The sequence below is a fragment of the Heterodontus francisci genome, chromosome 4, assembly GCF_036365525.1.
Source record: "Heterodontus francisci isolate sHetFra1 chromosome 4, sHetFra1.hap1, whole genome shotgun sequence".
NCBI classification, from domain to species: domain Eukaryota; kingdom Metazoa; phylum Chordata; class Chondrichthyes; order Heterodontiformes; family Heterodontidae; genus Heterodontus; species Heterodontus francisci.
The window spans coordinates 11,227,519-11,255,156 of NC_090374.1; the positions used below are offsets into that span (position 1 = coordinate 11,227,519).

The window sequence follows — 27,638 nt, forward strand, 5'->3', positions numbered from 1 at the left end:
CAACAATGCAGTTTGTGTGGAAAGAGAAGCAGAGTTAACGTTTCGGGTCAGTGACCCGAAACGTTAACTCTGCTTCTCTTTCCACAGATGCTGCCAGACCTGCTGAGTGATTCCAGCATTTCTTGTTTTTGTTTCAGATTTCCAGCATCCGCAGTATTTTGCTTTTAATGCAGTTTGTGGATTTGAGTTCAGTTTTTCTTTGAAAAACCTGGAAATAAAAAGCTGGTAAAAATCATAGAGCATAGGAAGAATGAATAGGGACAATACCAGCTAAATGGTACAAATTTTAAGAGTTGCAAGAAGAGGGACCTGGTGATGATTGCACAAATCTTTGAAGGTGGCAGGACAGGTTAAGAAAGCTGTAATGCATGTGGGATCCTGGACTTTACAAATAGAGGTCAAGACTACAAAAGCAAGGAAGTTATGCTGAACCTATTTAAGGATCATAGACAACAAAAACAAGAAATGCTGGAATCACTCAGCAGGTCTGGCAGCATCTGTGGAAAGAGAAGCAGAGTTAACGTTTCGGGTCAGCGACCCTTCTTCGGAACGCGATCATAGAATGGTTACAGCACAGAAGGGGGCCATTCGGTCCATCATATTTTTTTAATACATTCATGGATGTGGACGTCGCTGGCCAGGCCAGCATTTTTTGCCCATCCCTAATTGCCCTTGAGAAGGTGGTTGTGAGTGCCTTCTTGAACCGCTGTAGTCCATGTGGGGTAAATACACCTACAGTGCTGTTAGGAAGGGTTTTGACCTAGTGACAGTGAAGGAACGGCGATATAGCTTCAAGTCAAGATGGTGTGAGACTTGGAGGGGAACTTGCAGGTGGTGGTGTCCCCAAGCATTTGCTGCCCTTGTCCTTCTAGTTGGTTAGAGGTCGTGGGTTTGGAAGGTGCTGTCTAAGGAATTATGGTGCGTTGCTGTAGTGCATCTTGTAGATGGTACACACTGCTGCCACTGTGCGTTGGAGGTGGAGGGAGTGAATGTTGAAGGTGGATGGGGTGCCAATCAAGCGGGCTGCTTTGTCCTGGATGGTGTCAAGCTTCTTGAGTGTTGTTGGAGCCACACCCATCCAGGCAAGTGGAGAGTATCCCATCACACTCCTGACTTGTGCCTTGTAGATGGTGGACAGGCTTTGAGGAGTCAGGAGGTGAGTTACTCGCCGCAGGATTCCTAGCCTCTGACCTGCTCTTGTAACTACGGTATTTATATGGCTACTCCAATTCAGTTTCTGGTCAGTGGTAGCCCCTAGGATGTTAGTTGGGGTTTCAGCGATGGTAATGCCATTAAATATCAAGGGGAGATGGTTAGATTCTCTCTTGTTGGAGATGGTCATTGCCTGGCACTTGTGTGGCGTGAATGTTACTTGCCACTTATCAGCCCAAGCTGGATATTGTCCAGGTATTGCTGCATTTTTACATGGACTGCTTCAGTATCTGAGGAGTTGCGAATGGTGCTGAACATCCCCACTTCTGACCTTATGATTGAAGGAAGATCATTGATGAAGCAGCTGGAGATGGTTGGGCCTCGGACACTACCCTGAGGAACTCCTGCAGTGATGTCCTGGAGCTGAGATGATTGACCTCCAACAACCACAACCATCTTCCTTTACGCTAGGTATGACTCCAACCTGCGGAGAGCTTTCCCCCTGATTCCCTTTTGACCTCAGTTTTGCTAGGGCTCCTTGATGCCATACTCGGTCAAATGCTGCCTTGATGTCAAGGGCAGTCACTCTCACCTCACCTCTGGAGTTCAGCTCTTTTGTCCATGTTTGAACCAAGGCTGTAATGAGGTCAGGAGCTGAGTGGCCCTGGTGGAACCCAAACTGAGTGTCACTGAGCAAGTTATTGCGAAGCAGGTGCCGCTTGATGGAAGGTGTCATCAACAGTGCCATCACTTTACTGATGATTGAGAGTAGGCTGATGGGACAGTAATTGGCCGTGTTGGACTTGTCCTGCTTTTTGTGTACAGGACATACCTGGGCAATTTTCCACATTGCAGGGTAGATGCCAGTGTTGTAGCTGTACTGGAACAGCTTGGCTAGGGGCGCGGCAAGTTCTGGAGCACAGGTCTTCAGTACAATTGTCAGGGCCCATAGCCTTTGCCGTGTCCAGTGCCTTCAGTTGTTTCTTGATATCACGCAGAGTGAATCGAATTGGCTGAAGATGGGGATGCTGGGGACTTTAGGAGGAGGCTGTGATAGTTCATCAATTCGGTACTTCTGGCTGAAGATTGTTGCAAATGCTTCAGCTTTATCTCTTGCACTAATGTGCTGGGCTCCCCTTTCATTGAGGATGGGGATATTTGTGGAGCCACCTCCTCCATTTAGTTTAATTGTCCACCATCATTCACAGCTGGATATGGCACGACGGCAGAGCTTCGATCTGATCTGTTGGTTATGGGATTGCTTAGCTCTGTCTATCGCATGCTGCTTACACAATTTGGCACGCAGATAGTCCTGTGTAGTAGCATCACCAAGTTGACACCTCATTTTGAGGCATCCATGGTGCTGCTCCTGGCATGCCCTCCTGCACTCTTCATTGAACCGCCCCTGGCTTGATGGTAATGGTAGAGTGGGGGATATGAGGTTAGATTGTGGTTGAGTACAATTCTGCTGCTGCTGATGGCCCACAGCGCCTCGTGAATGCCCAGTTTTGCATTGCTAGATCTGTTTGAAATCTATCCCTTTGAGCACGGTGGTAGTGCCACACAACACGATGGAGGGTATCCTCAATGTGAATGCGGGACTTCTCCACAAGGACTGTGTGGTGGTCACTCCTACCAATACTGTCATTGACAGATGCATCTGTGGCAGGCAGATTGGTAAGCACGAAGTCAAGTAAGTTTTTCCCTCTTGTTGGTTCCCTCACTACCTGCCGCATACCATGTGTAGCAGCTACGTCCTTTTGGACTCTGCCAGCTTGGTCAGTAGTGGTGCTATGGAGCCACTCTTGATGGTCGACATTGAAGTCCCCCACCCAGAGTACATTCTGTGCCTCCGCCACCCTTGGTGCTTCCTCGAAGTGCCGTTCAACATGGAGGAGTACTGACTCATCGGCTGAGGGAGGGCGGTAGGTGGTAATCAGCAGGAGGTTTCCTTGCCCGTGTTTGACCTGATGCCATGAGACTTCATGGGGTTCGGGAGTCGATGTTGAGGACTTCCAGGGCAACTCCCTCCCGACTGTATACCACTGTGCCGCCACCTCTGCTGGGTCTGTCCTGCCTGAGGGGATGGTGATGACAATGTCTAGGACATTGTCTGTCCGGTTTGATTCTGTGAGTATGATGATGTCAGGCTGTTGCTTGACTGGTCTGTGGGACAGCTCTCCCAACCTTGGCACAAGCCCCCAGATGTTAGTAAGGAGGACTTTGCTGGGTTTGCCGTTGTCGTTTCAGGTGCTAAGATCGATGCCGGGTGGTTCATCTGGTTTCATTCCTTTTTATTGATTTTGTAGTGGTTAGATACAACGGAGTGGCTTGCTAGGCCATTTCAGAGGGCATGTAAGAATAAACCAGATTGCTTTGCATCTGGAGCCACATGTAGGCCAGACCTGGTAAGGACAGCAGATTTCCTTCCCTAAAGGGAATTAGTGAACCAGATGGGTTTTTACAACAATCGACAATGGTTTCATGGCCATCATTAGGCTAGCTTTTTAATTCCATTTTATTAATTGAATTCAAATTCCTCCTTCTGCTGTGTTGGGATTTGAACCCATGCCCCCAGAGCAGTACTGTGGGTCTCTGGGTTACAAGTCCGGTGACAATACCACTACGCCACCGCCTCCCCTCTCTATGCTGTCTCTCTCTGCAAGCGCACTTCAGCTAGTCCCACTCCCCTGCCTTTTCTCTGTAGCCCTGCAAGTTTTTTCTCTTCAGATAATTATCCAATTCCCTTTTGAAAGCCATGATTGAATCTGCCTCCACCATACTCGGGCATTGAATTCCAGATCCTAATCACTCACTGCATGTAAGTGCAAATTATTGTAATCTGTGCTGGGGCCTCAATTTATTACAATTTATATAAATGACTTAGATGAAGGGACTGAAGGTATGGTTGCTAAATTTGCTGATAACACAAAGATAGGTAGGAAAGTAACTTGTGAAGAGGACATATGGGGGTTACAAAGGGATACAGATGGACATTAGTGAACCAGATGGGTTTTTACAACAATCGACAATGGTTTCATGGCCATCATTAAATTCCACCTTCTGCTGTGGTGGGATTCAAACCCATGTCCACAGAGCAATACCTGGGTCTCTGGGTTACTAGTCCAGTGACAATACCAGTACGCCACCGCCTCCCCCTATTGTGTACAGTACTGGTGTCCTTATTTAAGGAAGGATGTAAATGCGTTGGAGGCAGTACAGAGAAGGTTTACTAGACTAATACCTGGAATGGGTGAGCTGTCTTATGAGGAAAGATTGGACAGACTAGGCTTGTATCCGCTGCAATTGAGAAGAGTAAGAGATGACTTGATTGAAACATATAAGACCCTGAGGGGTCTTGACAGGGTGGATGTGGAAAGGATGTTTCCCCTTGTGGGAGAATCTCGAACAAGGGATCACTGTTTAAAAATAAAGGGTCGCCCATTTAAGACAGATGAGGAGAAATTTTTTCCCTGAGGGTTGTGAGTCTTTGGAATTCTCTTCCTCAAAAGGCAGTGGAAGCAGAGTCTTTGAATATTTTTATGACAGTGGTAGATAGATCCTTGACAAGCAAGAGGGTGGAAGGTTATCAGGGGTAGGTGGAAATGTGGAGTAATCAGGTCAGCCATGAACTTATTGAATGGCAGAGCAGGCTCGAAGGGCCGAGTGGCCTACTCCAGCTCCTAATTTGTCTGTTCTGTGTATTACTCAGATGGTATACTGAAGTCCACCTTGTGTCTGTATCCACCTTATGGAGGTTGCCTGAATGGAGACACAGTGAACTTGATTTGTCACTATCAGTATCCTATCACAAGGGCAGTGTGAGGCCTGTTTTCCTTTCAAGCTAGTGCTGTGCTATGAAGGGAATTAAACAATGCCAATGTCTTTGCTTGGCACCTCGAAGATTGAGACTTCATAGCTTAGTGATTCGCTTTAGATACGTCGAGGTTTATTATCACCTCGTTGTGAACAAAACCTGTAATTTGTGGCGGGAAATAGGTAACTATGATCATAAAGAAATGTGTGATCAGCTACTCAACTTGCTTAATTGATGCCTGTGGTAATGCAAAATGGTTAATACCATAGATGACCATTCGGGATAATTTTTTTTATTATTCATTTATGGGATGTGGACGTCGCTGGCCAGGCCAGCATTTATTGCCCATCCCTAATTGCCCTTGAGAAGGTGGTTGTGAGCTGCCTTCTTGAACCGCTGCAGTCCGTGAGGTAGGTACACCTACAGTGCTGTTAGGAAGGGAGTTCCAGGACTTTGACCCGGTGATATAGCTCCAAGTCAGGATGGTGTGTGACTTGGAGGGGAACTTGCAGGTGGTGGTGTTCCCAAGTATTTGCTGCCCTTGTCCTTCTAGTTGGTAGAGGTCGCGGGTTTGGAAGGTGCTGTCTGAGGAATCTTGGTGTGCTGCTGCAGTGCATCTTGTAGATGATACACACTGCTGCCACTGTGTGTCGGTGGTGGAGGGAGTGAATGTTTGTGGTTTGGGTGCCAGTCAAGCAGGCTGCTTTGTCCTAGATGGTGTCGAGCTTGAATGTTGTTGCAGCTGCACCCATCCAGGCAAGTGGAGAGTATTCCATCACACTCCTGACGTATGCCTTGTAGATGGTGGAGTCAGGAGGTAAGACACTCGCCGCAGGATTCCTAGCCTCTGATCTGCTCTTGCAGCCATGGTATTTATATGGCTACTGTAGTTCAGTTTCTGGTCAATGGTAACCCCTAGGATGTTGATAGTGGGGGATTCAGTGATGGTAATGCCATTGAATGCCAAGGGGAGATGGTTGGATTCTCTCTTGTTGGAGATGGTCATTGCCTGGCACTTATGTGGTGCGAATGTTACTTGCCAATTATCAGCCCAAGCCTGAATATTGTCCAAGTCTTGCAGCATTTCTACATGGACTGCTTCAGTAACCGAGGAGTCGGGAATGGTGTTGAACATTGCGCAATCATTGGCGAACATCCCCACTTCTGACCTTATGATTGAAGGAAGGTCATTGATGAAGCAGCTGAAGATGGTTGGGCCTAGGACACTAACCTGAGGAACTCCTGCAGTGATGTCCTGGAGCTGAGATGATTGACCTCCAACAACCACAACCGTCATCCTTTGCGCTAGCTTTGACTCCAACCAACGGAGAGCTTTCCCCCTGATTCCCTTTGACTCCAGTTTTGCTAGGGCTCCTTGATGCCATACTCGTTCAGATGCTGCCTTGATGTCAAGGGCAGTCACTCTCACTTCACCTCTGGAGTTCAGCTTTTTTGTCCGTGTTTGAACCGAGGCTGTAATGAGGTCAGGAGCTGAGTGGCCCTGGTGGAACCCAAACTGAGTGTCATTGAGCAAGTGCTGCTTGATGGCACTGTTGATGACACCTTCCATCATTTTACTGATGATTGAGAGTAGGTTGATAGGGCGGTAATTGGCAGGTTTGGACATGTCCTGCTTTTTGTATACAGAACATACCTGGGCACTTTTCCACATTGCCGGGTAGATGCCAGTGTTGTAGCTGTACTGGAACAGCTTGGCGAGGGGCGCGGCAAGTTCTGGAGCACAGGTCTTCAGTCCTATTGCCGGAATGTTGTCAGGACCCATAGCTTTTGCAGTATCCAGTGCTTTCAGTCGTTTCTTGATATCACACGGAGTGAATCGAATTGGCTGAAGTCTGGCATCTGTGATGCTGGGGACTTCAGGAGGAGGCCGAGACGGTTCATCAACTCGGCTATTCTGGCTGAAGATTGTTGCAAATGCTTCTGCCTTGTCTTTCACACTGATGTGCTGGGCTTCCCCCATCATTGAGGGTGGGGACGTTTGTGGAGCCATCTCCTCCAGTTAGTTGTTTAATTGTCCACCACCAATCACGGCTGGATATGGCACGACTGCAGAGCTTAGCTCTGATCCGTTGGTTATGGGATTGCGTAGCTCTGTCGATCACATGCTGCATATGCAGTCTGGAATGCAGATAGTCCTGTGTTGTAGCTTCACCGAGTTGACACCTCATTTTGAGGTATGCCCTCCTGCACTTATCATTGAACCAGGGTTGGTCTCCTGGCTTGATAGTAATGGTAGAGTGCGGTATGTGGAGGGCCATGAGGCTACAGATCGTGGTTGAGTACAATTCTGCTGCTGATGGCCCACAGCGCCTCATGGATGCCCAGTTTTGCATTGCTAGATCTGTTCAAAATCTATCCCACTTAGCACGGTGGTCCTGCCACACAACACGGTGGAGAGTATCCTCAATGTGGATGCACGACTTAGTCTCCACAAGGACTGTGCGGTGGTCACTCCTACCAATACAGTCATGGACAGATGCATCTGTGGCAGGCAGATTGGTGAGGATGAGGTCAGGTATGTTTTTCCCTCTTGTTGGTTCCCTCACCACCTGCTGCAGACCCAGTCTAGCAGCAATGTCCTTTAGGACTCTGCCAGCTCGCAGTGTAGGGGTGCTACTGAACCACTCTTGGGGATGAACAGAGAATTCCCCCACCCAGAGTACATTATGCGCCCTTGCCACCCTCAGTGCTTCCTTCAAGTGCTGTTCAACATGGAGGAGTACTGACTCATCAGCTGAGGGAGGGCGGTAGGTGGTAATCAGCAGGAGGCTTCCTTGCCCATGTTTGACCTGATTCCATGAGACTTCATGGGGTCTGGAGTCGATGTTGTGGACTTTCAGGGCAACTTCCTCCCGACTGTATACCACTGTGCCGCCACCTCTGTTGGGTCTGTCCTGCGGTGGGACAGGACATACCCAGGGATGGTGATGGCAGTGTCTGGGACATTGTAAGGTATGATTCTGTGAGTATGACTATGTCAGGCTGTTGCTTGACTGGTCTGTGGGACAGCTCTCCCAACTTTGGCACAAGCCAAAGATAAGGAGGACTTTGCAGAGTTGACGAGGCTGGGTTTTCCGTTGTCGTTTCCGGTGCCTAGGTCGATGTCAGGTGGTCTGTCTGGTTTCATTTTCTTTTATTGACTTCGTAGCGGTTAAATACAACTGAGTGGCTTGCTAGGCCATTTCAGAGGGCATGTAAGAGTCAACCACTTTGTGTGGGTCTGGAGTCATATGTCAGCCAGACCAGGTAAGGACAGCAGATTTCCTTCCCTAAAGGACATTAGTGAACCAAGTCTAATAGAATGTAACTGTTACTTTTTAATGGAAAGAAAAAAAATTAATTCCTTGATGTATTTGAGAGGTAATCTGGGGCATTTAAAACATAGGCGAGTTATGCCCAAAACGACTTACACTCCCGCTTTCTGTGATCTTTTACACTCGCTCAAGATTCAATTAATACAGCTGAAAATGACATTTACCAAAAATGAGCAATTTTGAGAGGGGTGTCCAGTTCTCCTTCTGAGGAACCTGATTTTAAAATCGCAGAAAATGACTTAAATACTATACTTTTAATACATTTATTATATTTAATATATTTTATGCATTTAATAGTTTCAGTGGTATCTTCAGTTTCTTAGTAAATTAAATATTTGTGACATGAAAAACTTTTATAATATGCCTGCTAGTGCCTGTGCACCTAAGAAACTGAACAAAATTTAAATTTGAAGAGACTTCTTAACAAGTGCAATCGATGGAATCTTGAAGTTTTGACCTGGGTACATGCCTGGGCTTGTTGTCCGGGCTTAATTTGGGCAAATTGAATCTTGAGCTAGTATAAAAGATCGCAGAAAGCGGGAGTGTAAGTCGTTTTGGGCATAACTCGCCTATGTTTTAAATTCCCCAATCTTTTGCACTGTTTCGGCCAATTCTCCCCAAATTGAGCTAAATCTGGCAACAAGTCAGACGGACCTTTCCCCATCCCAAACCCTGTCAATCACCACCATCTGCATTTTGTTTTGTATTCATTAAACTTCCGATAGCATTTTAAGATGAGGGAGAGCCAATATATTTTTTGTCACTGTGTTCATTTCTAGTGACCGATTCAAAATTAAACAACCTAGAATTAGCTCACCTGATTATCACATGTCAGGTTTGCAATTAGAAAATGTAAGCATTTTAATTATTACCTGCTATCAGACAAAGTGAGTGTGTCTTTTTCTTTCCATTCAACAAATTTGTTTTTAACTTTAAAAGCTCTAATTGTTCTGTTGATGGTAATTACAATGTTTGGCTTTTCTTGTAAGAGAGAGAGAGTAATAGAGAAACATATAGAGCCCAGTTGCAAAACATCAATTTCAGTTATTTGCAGAGATCCCTTAGAAAAGTCACTCGGCACTGCATGCCCTGCCCCTTATCTCACTGCACCAGCAAGGAATTCACCAGTTGCCAGTTGTACCAAACCTAAGGTTCAGTATGCATTCTTCTTCAACACCCCAGGAACCCCACACCAGTATTATCAGATCCAGCAACTCTACTGCAGTTATACCAAAACCCAGGACGCTTTGCATTTCCACCAGACCCCTAGACTAAAACTCATCCACGCTCCCCAGTACAGCTAAGTACAAGATACTGACCTCCAGTTGGTGCATTTTGTGTAATATTTTGCTGTATTCTCAGCTTTAATAATGGTGAGGGAACTTGGTTGTCTGGCTTTTTGACAGCTATCCAATTAGTTCCATGCCCCTACTGTGTCCCTGTAACCCTGCATATTTTTCCTTTTCAAGTACATATTCAATTTCCTTTTGAAAATTGCTACTCAATCTGCTTCTACCACCCTTTTAGACAGCACATTCCAGATCATCATAACTTGATATGTGAAAAAAAATTTGTCTGCATCTCTCCCCTGGTCCTATGGCCAATGACCTTAAATCTGTGTCTTTTGATTACTGATCCTCCTGCTAATGGAAAGTTTCCATATTTACTAAAAACATAGGAACAGGGGTAGGTTATTTAGCTCATTGAACCTGTTCCGCCATTCAGTGAGATCATGGCTGATCTGTGACCTAACTCCATATACCGACCTTTGGCAGTATCCCTTAATACCTTTGTTAAACAAAAATCTATCAATCTTAGTTTTAAAATTAACAAATGATCTAGCATCAATTCCCGTGCGGAGGAGAGTTCCAAACTTCCACCAACCTTTGTGTGTTTCCTAATTTCACTCCCGAAAGGTCCTCTAATTTTTATACTATGCCCCGTAGTCTTAGACTCCCCAACCAGCAGAAATAGTTTTTCTCTATCTACCCTATCTGTTTCCATTAATATCTTGAAAACTTAGATTCATTCACCCCTTAACGTTCTAAATTCCAGGAATACAACCCTAGTTTGTGTAACCTGTCCTCATAATTTAACCCTTGGGAGTCCAGATATCATTTTTGATTACTTTCCGTATCTGTTCATGACATTTTAATGATCCATATGTCTGGACCTGGCAGTCTCATTGGACCTCCGCTGTGTCTAGCTTTTCACCATTTAGAAAGTTCTGTATTCTATCCTTTCTGGATCTAAAGTGGATGACTTCATATTTGCCTACATTGAAATCCATTTGCTACAGTTTTTCCCATTCACTTAATCTATGATGCCTAGAATTGGACACACTGGGTCTGATTTTAACCCATTTAAAACCTTTTCACTATTACAGAGCTAAAATCAGGCCCAATACTGCAGCTGAGGCCTAACTGTTGATTGTGTAAAAGTTGAGCATGATGTCTGTTTTTGTACTCTATGCCTCTATTAATAAAGTCCAGGATCCCATATATTTTGTTAATAGCCATATCAACTTACTCTCTGCCACCTTCAAAGATTTGTGTATGTACACCCTGAGATGTGTCTGCCTGCACCTGCTTTAAAGTTTAACATTGTTCCATTTATTTTATCTCTCCTCATTCTTCTTGCCGAAACTTATTTGCATTAAATTTAATCTATCATGTAGAGCATGGCTACCCGACCCGAACCCGACGGGAGCCAACGACGTGTCGGGTTCGGGTCGGGGCGCTCTTCCGGGTCCGGCATTCGGGTTCCGGCCGGGTTGGGCACACTCTATCACCACCTCTGGTATGTGGCTCCAATCTTAATGTACTTTTTAAACAACCTTTCAAGTCCAGTTACAGTTTTTGTTGCTTATCTGCACAAGCTTAAAAAGTGAAAAATGGAAGCTAGGTGAACTGAACATTCCAGTGGTTGGGTCGGGCGCAGGTAAAATGAAAGGACTCGGGCCGGGATGGGTATGGTTCTTTCGGGCTCGGGTCGGGTTTCATTTGCAGACCCGAGCAGCCTTTACTGTCATGTATCTTCCCATTTCAACAGTCTGTTGACCTGAAGTCTGTTATTAAACTTGTCATTGTCTACTACATTTCTGAATTTTGTGTCATCTGCCAACTTTGAAATTATGCCCTATTAAGTCCAGATCCTTAATATATATTTTTAAAAAAAGCAGTGATTCTAATATTGACCCGCTGGGGAGCACCACTGTATACTTCTCTCCAGTCTGGGAAAACAACCGTTCAGCACCACTCTCTGCTTGCTGTCTCTTTGCCAATTTTATATCTACGCGGTCACTTCTTTTTTAATCTCACGGGCTTCAGTTTTGCTAGCAAGATTTGAGAGAGCAAACTTCCAGGGAATTTTTATGGGTACCCAATGTTGTTGGTTTGTGAAATTGTTTAAACTGCAGCAGTATAGTTAATGGGTCTTCAGTCAGTTGTACTGTAAATATGAAGGCACCTCATCTGTCAGTGCAGTTCAAGTCTCAGGTGGAATAATGAAATCCTGAATTGTGATCCCACATTTTAGTGGCCCACCCATCCCCACAGTGATGCAAATTTCAGTGTTAGTACTCAACATCAAGCATGTGTTCGAACTGCAGTTTCAGCCATGATGCTTATCTGCCCACTGCAGCATATTTGCAGCTGGCGATGTATCACAGGTGGATTTGCATCAGTGAAAGTGGGGGTGAGGAAAAAATGTCCCTCTCAGCAAAACATACCTGAGGCAAAGATATAGAATCATAGAAAGTTTAAGGTACAGAAGTGGCCACTTAGCCCATCGTGTTTGTGCCGGCCGAAAAACAATCCACCTGTTCTAATCCCATCTTCCAGCATTTGGTCTGTAGCCTTGCAGTTTACGGCACTTGAGGTGCATATCTAGACTCCTTTTGAATGAGTTGAGGGTCTCTGCCTCAACTACCCTTTCAGGCAATGAGTTCCAGACCCCCACCACCTTCTGGGTGAAAAGGTTTTTCTTCTTCTCCCCCTCTAATTTTTCTACCAATCACTTTAAATCTAGCCCCCCCCCCCCCCACTGACCCCTCTGCTAAGATGAATAGACCCTTCACCTCCACTCTATCCAGACACTTCAAAATTTTGCACATTTCAATCAGATCTCTGTTTCAAGGAGAACAACCCCAGCCTTTCCAATCTTTCTTCATAGCTGCATTTTTCCAGTCCTGACAACATCCTCATAAATCTCCTCTGTACCCTCTCTAGTGCAATTACATCCTTTCTGTAATGAGGTGACCAGAACTGCGCACAGTATTCAAGTTGTGGCCTAACCAATGAGTTATACAGTTCCAGCATAACCTCCCTGCTCTTGTATTCTATACCTCGGCTAATAAGGGAAAGGATTCCATATGCCTTCTTAACCACCTTATCAACCTGTCCTGCTACCTTCAGGGATCTGTGGGCATTCACTCCAAGGTCCCTTACTTCCTCTACATTTCTCAGTATTTTCCCATTAATTGTGTCTTCCTTCGCCTTGTTTGACCTCCCCAAATGCATCACCTCACACTTCTCCAAGTTGAATTCCATTTGCCACTTTTCTGCTCATCTGACCAGATCATCAATATTTTCCTGCAGCCTACAGCTATCCTCCTCACTATCTACCACACGGCCAATCTTTGTGTCGTCTGCAAATGTCTTGATTATGCCCCCTACATTTATGCCCAAATTGTTAATATACACCACAAAAAGGAGGGGACCCAGTACTGAGCCTTGCGGAACGCCACTGGAAACAGCCCTCCAGTCGCTAAAACACCCATCAACAATTACCCTTTGTTTCCTGCCACTGAGATAGTTTTGTATCCACCTTGCTGCAATTCCCTGGATCCCATGGGATTTTATTTTTTTAACCAGTCTGCCATGTGGGACCTTGTCAAAAGCCTTGTTAAATCCATGTAGACCACATCTATCTTTCTTGTTACTTCAAAGAATTTGATTAAGTTGGTCAAACAAGATCTTCCCTTAACAAATCCATGCTGACTATCCTTTATTAACCTGTACCTTTCTAAGTGACAGTTTATCCTGTCTCTCAGAATAGATTCCAATAATTTGCCCACTACTGAGGTTAGACTGACTGGCCTGTAATTATTCGGTCTTTCCTTCGCTCCCTTTTTAAACATATCTGGAGTACTGTGCTCAATACTGGGCACCAGATTTTAGGAAAAATATATTGAGCTTGAAGGGAGTGCAATGTAGATTTACCAGAATAATAGCTGGACTCCAAGGGTTAAATTATAAGGAGAGATTACTCAAACCTGGGTTGTATGATCAGTTAGATAGAAAGAAACTATTTCCACTCATTGGGGAATCTAGGACTAGGAAGCATAGTCTAAAAATCAGAAGCAGCCCAAAAGGTGATAGAAATTTAGAACTCTATTCCACAAAGAGCAGTTAATGTTTGATCAATTGTTAATTTGAAGTCGGGGAATGACAGATGTGTTAAAGGATATGGGCGAAGGTGGGTATATGGAGTTATGTTGCAGATCAGCTAGTCAGTCATACGCCTCTTCTCCTTTAAAGGCACTTCTTAAAACCTATATCTGACCAAGCTTTTGGTCACCTGTCCTAATATATCCTTCTGTGACTCCGTGTTAGAATTTGTTTTATAATACTTCTGTGAAATGCCTTGGGATGCTTTACTGTTAAAGGTTTTATATGATGCAAGTTGTTGTGATTTAGGAATAGTGAACACCTTGAGCTGCTTTCGTTGGGCTACAACATTGAGGAACCAGAGTGTTTAGAAACTCTGATGGCTACAATGTTTGTTCTTCAGGTCAGACGTCCTTGGAGTACAAACTTGTTAAATCAAACATTTAACGTATAGTAAGTATCCTTTTTAGTCTGCTTCCTTATCTTCCATTAGCAGAAAACATGTTTGTAACCCTTGTATTTTTTCTCTCAATGCTATGCACGGTTTACTGTCTAGGAGAGCAGACAAACAGCCCTATCCCATTATCTACCAGAGCTGTACTCTAACTGACCAGGTCATGTGTCCGAACATTCTCTGGCACCTGGTATCTTTCTTCCTTTCTTTTGGGCCTCCTTATCTCGAGAGACAATGGATACGCGCCTGGAGGTGGTCAGTGGTTTGTGAAGCAGCGCCTGGAGTGGCTATAAAGGCCAATTCTGGAGTGACAGGCTCTTCCACAGGTGCTGCAGAGAAATTTGTTTGTTGGGGCTGTTGCACAGTTGGCTCTCCCCTTGCGCGTCTGTCTTTTTTCCTGCCAACTACTAAGTCTCTTCGACTCGCCACAATTTAGCCCTGTCTTTATGGCTGCCCGCCAGCTCTGGCGAATGCTGGCAACTGACTCCCACGACTTGTGATCAATGTCACACGATTTCATGTCGCGTTTGCAGACGTCTTTATAACGGAGACATGGACGGCCGGTGGGTCTGATACCAGTGGCGAGCTCGCTGTACAATGTGTCTTTGGGGATCCTGCCATCTTCCATGCGGCTCACATGGCCAAGCCATCTCAAGCGCCGCTGACTCAGTAGTGTGTATAAGCTGGGGGTGTTGGCCGCTTCAAGGACTTCTGTGTTGGAGATATAGTCCTGCCACCTGATGCCAAGTATTCTCCGAAGGCAGCGAAGATGGAATGAATTGAGACGTCGCTCTTGGCTGGCATACGTTGTCCAGGCCTCGCTGCCGTAGAGCAAGGTACTGAGGACACAGGCCTGATACACTCGGACTTTTGTGTTCCGTGTCAGTGCGCCATTTTCCCACACTCTCTTGGCCAGTCTGGACATAGCAGTGGAAGCCTTACCCATGCGCTTGTTGATTTCTGCATCTAGAGACAGGTTACTGGTGATAGTTGAGCCTAGGTAGGTGAACTCTTGAACCACTTCCAGAGCGTGGTCGCCAATATTGATGGATGGAGCATTTCTGACATCCTGCCCCATGATGTTCGTTTTCTTGAGGCTGATGGTTAGCCCAAATTCATTGCAGGCAGACGCAAACCTGTCGATGAGACTCTGCAGGCATTCTTCAGTGTGAGATGTTAAAGCAGCATCGTCAGCAAAGAGGAGTTCTCTGATGAGGACTTTCCGTACTTTGGACTTCGCTCTTAGACGGGCAAGGTTGAACAACCTGCCCCCTGATCTTGTGTGGAGGAAAATTCCTTCTTCAGAGGATTTGAACGCATGTGAAAGCAGCAGGGAGAAGAAAATCCCAAAAAGTGTGGGTGCGAGAACACAGCCCTGTTTCACACCACTCAGGATAGGAAAGGGCTCTGATGAGGAGCCACCATGTTGAATTGTGCCTTTCATATTGTCATGGAATGAGGTGATGATACTTAGTAGCTTTGGTGGACATCCGATCTTTTCTAGTAGTCTGAAGAGACCACGTCTGCTGACGAGGTCAAAGGCTTTGGTGAGATCAATGAAAGCAATGTAGAGGGGCATCTGTTGTTCACGGCATTTCTCCTGTATCTGACGAAGGGAGAACAGCATGTCAATAGTCGATCTCTCTGCACGAAAGCCACACTGTGCCTCAGGGTAGACGCGCTCGGCCAGCTTCTGGAGCCTGTTCAGAGCGACTCGAGCAAAGACTTTCCCCACTATGCTGAGCAGGGAGATTCCACGGTGGATGCACATAATTTACTGCTTGTTCCTACGTCCCGGCTCTTGGTGTACTTAGTTATTTGAACTGACGGGGTTCATATTCTTTTAAGTTTGTGTCTTTAAAATGGTAGTATACTGGTTGTTACTGGACTTGTAATCCAATGAATATGAATTGAAATCCCCCAAATTTGAATTCATCTTAAAAAGAACTAATTTAGAACAAAAGTGAATATGTAATGTGCATATAGTACAGAGCACTGTGCATTAAAGGCCTGCTACCCGACCCGAGCCCGACGGGACCTGACAACGTGTCGGGTTCGGGTTGGGTCGCATGTCCGAATTTGGCATTCGGGCTCAGGTTGGGTTGGGCCGGATTGGACATGCTCTGTCACAACCTCAGGTAAGTGGCTCTAATGTTAATTTACTTTTTGGACTTTAAAGGTGGTTTTGTTGCAGTTATTTTAAGCTTGTTTAGGTAAGGAACAAAGTGAAAACGGAAGGTAAGTTAACTGATGGTCGGGCGCAGGAAAAAATGGAAGGACTCTGGCTCGGCTCGGGTCAGGTCTTATTTGCAGACCTGAGCAGCCTTTACTGTGCATCAAACCTCTCATTCGATTCCGTGTGCAAAAAACTATTGACGTTCGTTTGTATTGTGTTCTAGACCCTTCAGACAACCTTCGTGAGATCCTCCAGAATGTGGCCAAGCCCCAGGGAGTCTCTAACATGCGAAAGCTGGGTCACCTGAATAACTTTATCAAGGTAAGTGACATGATAGGAGGCAGCATAGTACAGAGACTGCCGGTTTAGGAGAAAGCACAGAGTGGTTAATTCATAGGGTTAAAAATAAAGCCACTGTTCCAAAAAAAAACCTCTACCACACAGGTAGGAAAGATGTTGCAAGCAGTGAAAAACCTCAAGGCTAACGGCTGCTTGTCACACCTAGTAGCCTTAGTATCTGTATCAGCCAGTGATCAAGTATTAGATCCCAGGCTGGTGGCAGAAGAGGCCTGTCTTTTTGCTCACTTATTAATAAATATTAGAGTTGTACAGCAGACAGCAGGTTCAGACCGTGATCCGTACAGTTCCATGTGGAGTTAGCCGATTGGCTTGACGCTGCCAATTCCTATGTGGCTCCCTGGCCAGTGACAACAAAACTTTCCTTGTGTACAGAACTACTCTCACTGCGTGCCCGCTGATGGTTAAAGTTTAATGTTAGGGAATGGGAATGTCTGATCTTGGCCAATTTTTAAAAATGGTCAAAATTCTTTTTAAAAAGTACATTGCAGCTGAAGTGTGACCACAGGGGTGTTTGCCTCTGGTACTGTCTGGAGTCAAATTTTGATTTTTGCACCAGATTTTTATCAGGAACAGTTTAATATTGACCAAGAAGTGACAGTATAATCCTATTTGGTGACCTAGTGGGGTTTAGCCAGAGATTCCCTTGTTGAGGAAAGATATTTTTGAAGCTTTTTAAAAATTCTTTCATGGGCTGTGGGTGTCACTGGCTAGGCCAACATTTGTTGCCCATCCCTATTGTCATTGACAATTGAGTAGCTTGCTAAGCCATTTCAGAGGGCAGTTAAGAGTCAACCACATGGCTGTGGGGTTGGAGTCACATGTAGGCCAGACCAGGTAAGGACGGCAGATTTCCTTCCTTAACGGACATTAGTGAACCAGATGGGTTTTTACGACCATCGATGATAGTCTCAGTAATGGTGCCATGAAACTAGCTTTCAATTCCAGATTTTTTTGATTCGTTCATTGAATTTATTAATGAATTGAATTTAAATTCCACCAGCTGCCTTGGTGGGACTTGAATCCATGTCCCCAGGGTATTAGCCTGGTCCTCTGGACTAGTCCAGTGACATTACCACTATGCCACCATCTCCCCTAAGATGAGGCTAGTGGTTGCTGGCAGTGCAGAAAGGCTGATAGAAATTGGACTGCATATTAATGGACAAATTATAGAAAACTCATCTTTTAAATCATGCAGCATTTAATTCAGTGTTTGAACTCCTGCGCTGTATGTAAGCGAGCCACAAGTGCCAAAGTGTCCCCACTTATCAGAGGATTGCGCTGCTATTAGACCTTTAAAAGTGTGTCAGCAGAGCAACACCATAAACTTACAACATTTTACAGGGGATGTTAAAAATGGTCAAAATTATATTTAAAAAGTACATTGCAGCTGGAGTGTGACCACAGGGGTGTCCCATGCACTATCAAAAGAACGTACGAATTAGGAGCAGGAGTAGGCCACTTGGCCCTTCCATTAAACTGAACCTGGCATTAAGCATCTGTGGAGAAAGAAGGAATAAACTTTTTAGATTGATGTCCTTTTATCAGAACTAGAACTGAAGCAGGCCATTTGGCCCAACTAGTTTGTTTGGTGTTTATACTGCACACAAGTCTCCTCTCATTCCACTTATCTCTTTTCAGCATTTCAACTATCTTTCAAGAGAATAATCTGGGCATTTGCTGATGTCCTTGTGTTGTCTTTGCATGTTTTATGCTTTGGAATTTGTGGTTCGAAACAACATTAAAGTAGGGTGGTTAGATCATGCTTTGGGCAAAAAGAGACTGTGGACTACTGTTAATTTTGTGAAACCTCCCACTATGCTACAGTTACCTGTTAAGTCAGCAGATGTATAAAAAGGACCAGCAACTAATCGATAAGAACACTCTTGGGATGGGGAGGAACATTCATTTTCTCCAGATGTTGCTGAAATCTTCAGAAGTATGTTGCTTAATTGATACAAGCAGGATGTAAATACTCTTGTGTATGACAGCTTAAGGGCAGCTTTTTCTCTACTCTCATTTTCATAGTCTATAAAGCCATGTCCTTGCCAAATGCTTGCATCTACATCTTCATGAAAAAAAATAGTGAACCTAGAAAACACTAACCCTTAGTTTGCTGTTTATAGTGTTAGAGGGCCAGTGGTTAGTGCCCTGTTTAGGAAAGAGCAGGAAATAAGTTACTTTTCATGGAATGATGGTCAGTATGAACTAGCTTGAAACTCATGGTACAGGTGCTAATTGTATATAGGTTCTAAATATTTGTGTTGTTCCCTGATGGTTAGAGCTAAATATTTTGGTTTACAGTGGTTATCAAGTCCCATACTCTTTGGTTCTGTCCATATGGAGTTTGTGAGTGTTGAAAAACTCGCTGTTGGTTGCATATGAATACAGGAGTGAAACATTCTTAACACCAGAAAAAGTTCAAAAAAGTCCTACCCTTTTTGAAAGATGGATCCCATGTTGTCTTAGTATATCCGTCAATTCAATTTCTCTTCAAAAACTCATCTAATTGTCTCTTGAACCCACTGACACTTTCTCCCTTAGTGTCCTTCCCTGGTAACTTATTTCACAACTCGATCTCTTTGAGTGGAAAAAGTTATCTTGTCCCTCCTTTCTTGCTTCAAACTTCTGAATGTTTGGCTGATGTCTCCTGGCGTTTGAAATCTTGAACATACTGAGTAATTCTTCTCGATCATCTTTGGCTGTTCCTTATCTAGTCTTGAAAACTTCTATTAGGCATGTCAGACTCTCCTTTTACCCCAACGAACCTGTTGAATATGGGAGCCAAGCAAGCTCATTTAGGGAAGTCGTCCCACCACGGCGTGTACGCTTTCCTGCCCGCGGGCCGTCCCTTGCACTGTCCTTTCTTTGATGTGTCCCATGCACTATGCTGCATCAGTGGTGCAGTGACAGAAGGAGAAAACTCCATGAACATCCCCACCCTCAATGATGGCGGAGCACAACATGCCAGTGTAAAAGACAAGGCTGGATCATTTGCAACCACCTTCAGCCAGAAGTGCCGAGTGGATGATCCATCTCCACCTCTTCCTGACATCCCCAGCATCGTAGATGTCAGTCTTCAGCCAATTTGATTCACTCCAGGTGATATCAAAAAAACGGTTGAGTGCACTGGATACAGCATTGTGGCTGTAGTGCTGAGGACTTGAGCACCAAAACTAGCTGCGCCCCTAGCCAAATTATTCCAGTACAGGTACAACATGGGCATCTACCTAACTATGTGGAAAATTGCCCAGATATGTCCTGTACACACAAAAGCAGGACAAATCTAATCCGGCCAATTATCGCCCCATCCGTCTACTCTCAATCTTCAGAAAAGTGATGGAAGGTGTTGTCTACAATGCTGTCCAACAGCACTTACTCAGCCATAACTTGCTCACTGATGCTTCAGATCTCATTACAGCCTTGGTCTAAACATCGACAAAATTGCTGAATTCCAGAGGTGAGAGTGACTGCCCTTGACATCAAGGCAGCATTTAACGAATTGTGGCATTAAGGAACCCTAGCAGAATTGAAGTCAGTGGGAATCATGGGAAACCCCACCATCAACATCCTGAGGGTCACCATTGACCGGAAACTTAACTGGAAGAGCCACATTAATACTATGGCTACAAGAGCAATCATACCTAGCACAAAGATAGGTGGCTGTAGTTGTTGGAGGCCAATCATCTCAGTCCAGGACATCGCTGCAGGAATTCCTCAGGGCAGTGGCATAAGGCCAACCATCTTCATCATCATCGGTGACCTTCCCTCTGTCAGAAGTGGGGATATTCACTGATGATGCACAGCTTTTTGTTCCACTAGCAATTTCTCACTAACTGAAACAGTCCGTGCCCACATGTAGCAAGACCTGGACAACATTGAAACTTGGGTCGATGAGTTGCCCAGTAACTGATCATCTCTAAAAAGAAAGAATCTAACCATATCTTCTTGACAGCCACTGTTATTACCATCACTGAATTCCCCACCATCAAGATCCTGAGGGTCACTCACCATTGACCGGAAACTTAACTGGAACAGCCACATTAATACTATGGCTACAAGAACAGGCCAAAAGCTGGGAATTCTACAGCAAGTGACTCACCTCCTGATTCACCAAAGACTGTCCACCATCTCTACAAGGGATGTCAGGAGTGTGATGGAACACATGGCAGCAGTGTGTACCATCTACAAGATGTACTGCAGCAACTCACGAAGCCTCCTTCGCAGTACCTTCCAAACCTGCAACCTCTACTACATAGAAGAACAAGGGCAGCAGACGCATGGGAATACCACCACCTGCAAGTTTCCCTCCGAGTTGCATATCATCCTGACATGGAAATATATTGCCCTTCCTTCCTTCATGTTGCTGGGTCAAAATCCTGGAATCACCGTCCCCCAAACAGCGCTGTGGTATTCCTATATTAAATGGACTGCAGTGATTCAAGGAAGCAGCTCACCACCACCTTTTCAAGGGCAATTAGGACAGGCAGTAAACGCTGGCCTTGCCAGCAATGCCCACATCCCATGAACAAATGAAAAGTTGCTGGTTGCGATGGTGTTTTTCTGTCTGCCCACTCTGTTTCCACCTTAGAAGTAGCATGTGATTTAAGGGTGTGATTTGGCCTTCAATGGGTTACTAAATGCTAGAGAGCTATTGAGGCGCCCATCTTTACAATAATCTGCTGATTGTTGATGAATTCCCCACCTTTATTTCCTTAATAACAATCCTGTGTTAAGGTGGTTCATGCAGGTCAACAAACACCCTCATTCCTAGCTACTGCTGGGAGCTAAAGAAATGTACCCTGATACTGGTAGCTTCTCCCCACGCTGCCTTCAAAGTTCTTTTGCAGTCTTTGTTCATACTCAAGGGTGAAAGTGGTAGATTCCGAAAGGTCCATTCTCCTCAGCAGAAGACAATTAAGCCAGGCACACAGGTCCCTCACCTATGATATTGAATTGAAGTACCTCATGCGACAGTTTAATCTTTATCTCTACTTACTCTGAGACAAAAGGTCCAGTATGTGTGACATTAGATCCTGAGTTGTTGAGGGAATCAGTGTCTTTTGCCCAGGTGTGCTGCACATAGAAACATAGAAAAATAGGAGCAGGAGTAGGCCATTCGGCCCTTCGAGCCTGCTCCCACATTCAATACGATCATGGCTGATCATCCAAACTCAGTAACCTGTTCCTGCTTTCTCCTCGTATCCCTTGATCCCTTTATCCCTAAGAACTATATCTAACTCTTTTTTGAATATATTTAATGATTTGGTCTTAACTGCTTTCTGTGGTAGAGAATTCCACAGCTTCACCACTCTCTGGGTGAAGAAATCTCTCCTCATCTCAGTCCTAAATGGCTTACCCCTTATCCTTAGACTGTGATCCCTGGTCCTTGACTCCCCTGCCATCGGGAACATCCTTCCTGCATCTAGTCTTTCCAGTCCTGTTAGAATTTTATAGGTTTCTCTGAGATCCCCTCTCATTCTTCTAAACTGTAGCGAATACAAGCCTAATCGACCCAATCTCTCTTCATACGTCAGTCCTGCTATCCCAGGAATCAGTCTGGTGAACCTTCGCTGCACTCTCTCCATAGCAAGAACATCCTTCCTCAGATAAGACCAAAACTGCACACAGTACTCCAGATGTGGTCTCACCAAGGCCTTGTATAATTGTAGCAAGACATCCTTGCTCCTGTACTCTAATCCTCTCGCTCTGAAGGCCAACATACCATTTGCCTTCTTAACTGCCTGCTGCACCTGCATACTTACTTTCAGTGACTGGTGCACAAGGATACCCAGGTCTTGAGCGACTTGTGCACAAGGACACTATGGTCTCGCCGCACCTCTCCCTTTCCCAATCTATCGCTGTTCAGATAATCTACCTTTCTGTTTTTGTCACCAAAGTGGATAACCTCACATTTATCCACATTATACTGCATCTGCCATTTATTTGCCCACTTGCTCAACCTGTCCAAATCACACTGGAGCTTCTCTGCATCCTCCTCACAGTTCCCACTCCCACCTAGCTTTGTGTCATCTGCAAATTTGGATATATTATATTTAATTCCCTCATCTATATCATTAATATATATTGTGAATAGCTGGGGTCTTAGCACTGATCCCTGTGGTACCCCACTAGTCACTGCCTGCCACTCGGAAAAGTACCCATTTATTCCTACTCTTTCCTGTCTGCCAACCAGTTCTCTATCCATGTCCGTACCTTACCCCCAATTCCATGTGCTTTAAATTTGCACGCTAAGCTCTTCTGTGAGAACTTATCAAAAGCCTTCTGAAAGTCCAAATACACCACATCCACTGGTTCTCCCCTATCTATTCTACTAATTACATTCTCAAAAAATTCCAGTAGATTTGTCAAGCATGATTTCCCTTTCGTAAATCCATGTTGACTTTGTCCAATCCTGCCATTGTTTTCCAAGTGCTCTGCTATTACATCTTTATTAATGGACTTTCGCATTTTCCCCACTACTGATGTCAGGCTAACTGGTCTCTAATTCCCTGTTTTCTCTCTACCTCCTTTTTTAAATAGTGCGGTTACATTAGCTACCCTCCAATCTGTTGGAACTGTTCCAGAGTCTATCGAATTTTGAAAAATGACCAATAATGCATCTACTATTTCTAGGGCCACTTCATTAAGTACTCTGGGATGTAGATTACATGGAAACATAGGAAATAGGAACAGGAGTAGGCCATTCGGCCCTTCGAGCCTGCTCCACCATTCATTATGATCATGACTGATCATCCAACTCAGTAACTTGTTCCTGCTTTTGCCACATATCCTTTGATCCCTTTAAACCCAAGAGCTATACCTAACTCCTTCTTGAAAACATACAATGCTTTGGCCTCAACTACTTTCTGTGGTAGCGAATTCCGTAGGCTCACCACTGTCTGGGTGAAGAAATTTCTCCTCATCTCAGTCCTGAATGGTTTACCCCGTATCCTTAGACTATGACCCCTGGTTCTGGACTCCCCCACCATCAGGAACATCCTTCCTGCATCTACTCTGTCAAGTCCTGTTAGAATTTTATAGTTTTCTATGAGCTCCCCCCTCACTCTTCTGAACTCCAGCGAATATAATCCTAACTGACTCGATCTCTCCTCATACCTCAGTCCCGCCATCCCAGGAATCAGTCTGGTAAATCTTCGCTGCACTCCCTCTATAGCAAGAACGTCCTTCCCCAGATGAAGAGACCAAAACTGCGCACACTATTCCAGGTGTGGCCCCACCAAGGCCCTGTATAATTGCAGAAAGACATCCCTGCTCCTGGACTCGAATCCTCTCACTATGAAGGCCAACATACCATTTGCCGTTTTTACTGTCTGTTGGACCTGCATGCTTACCTTCAGCGACTGGTGCAAGAGAACACCCAGGTCTTGTTGCATATTCCCCTCAGTTTACGGCCGCTCAGATAATCTGCCTTCCTGCTTTTGCTACCAAAGTGTATAACCTCGCATTTATCCACATTATCGTGCATCTGCCATGCATTTGCCCACTCACTCAACTTGTCCAAATCACCCTGAAGCCTCTCTGCATCCTCCTCACAACTCGCCCTCCCACCCAGTTTTGCGTCATCTGCAAATTTGGAGATATTACATTTAGTTCCCTCTTCCAAATCATTAATATAAGAACATAACATCAGAACTAGGAGCAGGAGTAGGCAATTCAGCCCCTCGAGCCTGCTCCGCCATTCAATACGATCATGGCTGATCTCATCTCGGCCTCAACTCCACTTTCCTGGCTGTTCTCCATAACCCTTCAACCCATTTCTAATTAAAAATCTGTCTATTTACTCAAATTTACCGAATGTCCCGGCATCCACCGCACTCTGGGGTAGTGAATTCCACAGATTCACGACCCTTTGAGAGAAGTAATTCTTATCTCTGTTAAATCTGCTACCCCTTATCCTAAAACTATGACCTCTCTTTCTAGATTGTACCACAAGAGGAAACATCCTCTCTACGTCTACTTTGTCAATCCCCTTAATCATCTTATATACCTCAATTAGATCTCCTCTCATTCTTCTAAACTCCAGACAGTAAAGGCCTAAACTTCTCAATCTCTCTTCATAAGACAAGCCCCCCATCTCTGGAATCAGTCCAGTGAACCTCCTCTGAACTGCCTCCAATGCAACTACATCCCTCCTCAAGTAAGCGGACCAAAACTGTACGCAATACTCCAGATGCGGTCTCACCAATGCCTTGTACAGTTGCAGCAACACTTCCCTACTTTTATACTCTATTCCTTTAGCAATAAATGCCAAACTTCCATTTGCCTTCCTCATCACCTGCTGTACCTGCAAACTAGTTTTCTGCGATTCATGCATGAGGACACCTAGATCCCTCTGCACTGAAGCACTCTGAATTTCTCTCCATTTGGATACTTTGCCTTTCTATTCTTCCGACCAAAATGGATAACCTCACACTTATCCACGTTAAAATCCATCTGCCAAATTTTGGCCCATTTATCTAATCTATCCATACCCATTTGTAGATTTCATATTTCTTTATTGCAACTTACTGTACCACCTATTTTAGTGTCATCTGCAAATTTGGCTATAGTACCTTCTATCCCTACATCCAAGTCATTAATATGGATTGTAAATAGTTAGGGCCCGAGGACCGAACCCTGTGGCACACCACTAGTTACATCTTGCCAACCAGAAAAAGACCCATTTATCCCAACTCTCTGTTTTCTGTTGGTTAGCCAATTCTCTATCAAAGCTAATAAATTGCCCCTAACCCCTTGTGAACTTACCTTGTGTATTAACCTTTTGTGCGGCACCTTATCAAATGCCTTCTGGAAGTCCAGATAAACTACATCTATAGGATCCCCATTATCCACTTTGCTTGTTAACAGCTTCGAAGAACTCGAGCACATGTGACTCTGATAGATTGCGTTTTGACTTTCTAAATGTCCTGTTATTACTTCCTTAATAATGGATTCTGACAATTTACCAACGACAGATGTTAAACTAACTGGTCTATAGTTTCCTACTTTCTGCCTCCCTCCCTTTTTGAATAAGGGCGTTACATAAGCTTTTTTCCAATCCATGGGAACCTTTCCCGTATCCAGAGAATTTTGGAATACTATAACCAATGGATCCACTATCTCCACTGCCACTTCCTTAAAGACCCTAGGATGTAGGTCTTCAGGCCCTGGGGACTTGTCTGCCTTCAACCTCAATAGTTTGCTCAGTACTTTTTCCCTAGTGATGATGATTGTTCTAAGTTCCTCCCTTTCTATAACCTCTGCATTACCTGGTACTCGTGTCCGCCACCGTGAAAACTGAAGCAAAATACTGATTTAGTGTCTCTGCCATTTCTGTGTTCTCTTCTATGAACTCCCCAGTCTCATCTTCCATCGGACCAACATTCACTAGCTACTCTCTTCCCTTTTATATACTTATAGAAGCTTTTGCTATCCGTTTTTATATTTTGTGTTAGTTTTCTTTCATAATTTACCTTTGTTCTTTTTATTACTTTTTTAGTAACCCTTTGTTGATCTTTAAAAATTTCCCAATCTTCCAGCCTGCCACTGGCCTTTGCAATATAGTATGCCTTAGTTTTTTTCTTTGTTATCCTTAACTTCCTTGCTTAGCCATGGATGTTTTTCTCCCTCTACATCTACTGGTTCCCCTTTATCTACCCTACTCGTTACATCCTCAAAAAACTCTAATAAATTTGTCAAACAGGATCTCCTTTAGTAAAACCATGCTAACTTGTTCTATTCATACTATGCTTTTCCAAGTGCACTGTTAAGACTTCCTTAATAATAGCTTCCAGCATCTTCCCAACGACTGATGTTAGGCTAACTGGCCTGTAGTTTCCATTTTCTCTCTACCTCCTTTCTTGAAAAGTGGCGTAACATTTGCCATCTTCCAATCTGACGTGACCATTCCTGAATCTAAGGAATTTTGGAAAATCATAGCCAGCACATCCACCATCTCTGCCGCTATCTCTTTTAGAACCCTAGGATGCAGGCCACTTGGTCCCAGGGACTTGTCAGATTTTATTCCCTCAATTTTCTCCAATACTTTTTTTCGACTGATATCAATATCCTTAATTTCCTCACTCTTTTTAGCCCCTAGGTTACTGCCTATTGCTGGTATGGAACTTCTGTCTTCTACTGTGAAGACAAACACAAAATATTTGTTCAGTGCCTCTGCCATTTCCTCATTCCCCAGGATGATTTCTCCTGTCTCTGCCTCGAAGGGACCAACGTCTACTTCAGCTACTTTCTTTTTATGTACTTATAAAAGCTCTTACAATCTGTTTTTATATTGCTGGCTAGTTTACTCTCCTTTTCTATTTTTTCCCTTTTTATCAACTTGGTTTCTAAAACGCTCCCAATCCTCAGACTTGCTACTATTTTTTGCAACATTGTAAGCCTCTTCTTTTAGTCTAATACTCCTTAACTTCCTGAGTGAGCCACGGATAGGACTTTCTGGTTGAGTTTTTGTTTTTGAATGGAATGTACTTTTGTTGAACCCTTTGAATTATTTATTTAAATGTTTCCCACTGTCCATTTGACACCATACCTTCCAGTCTAACCTTAGCTAGTTCTCCCCTCATAGTTTTGTAACTGGCTTTGTTTAAGTTTTGAGATTCTTGTTTGTGATTGAAATGTGTCATTTTCAAACTTATCATAAAATTCAGTGGTATTATGATCACTATTTGCCAGTGGATCTTTTACACTGACATTGCTTATTAACCCTGCTTCATTACACAATGAGATTTAAGATAGCTTTATTCCAACAACGTATTGCTCCAAGAAGCTGTCACGAAAGCACTCTACAGATTCATCTTCTAGACCACTGTTGTCAATTTGATTGCTCCAGTCTATATGCAAATCCAAGTCCCCCACAATTACATTACCGCAGGACCAGGACCCATTTCCTTGGGGGGACGGTGGGGGGGAGGGTGGGAGGTTGTTTGCTAGTGCT

The 27,638-nt window shown here is 44.4% G+C and overlaps 1 protein-coding gene across 3 annotated transcripts in view; it reads left to right on the forward strand.

Annotated features, from left to right (window-relative positions):
• The window catches only part of rictora (RPTOR independent companion of MTOR, complex 2 a), a 373,719-nt gene that overhangs the window by 79,495 nt on the left and 266,586 nt on the right, over nucleotides 1-27,638 (forward strand). For 2 of the 3 annotated variants that reach the window (XM_068029133.1, XM_068029132.1), the window contains one exon: nucleotides 16,548-16,645. In XM_068029133.1, coding sequence (XP_067885234.1) covers nucleotides 16,610-16,645 — 36 coding nt within the window. In that variant the 5' untranslated portion in view covers nucleotides 16,548-16,609. Of the gene's footprint in view, nucleotides 1-16,547; nucleotides 16,646-27,638 lie in introns of those variants that run through there. The other variant, XM_068029135.1, reaches the window with a different exon arrangement.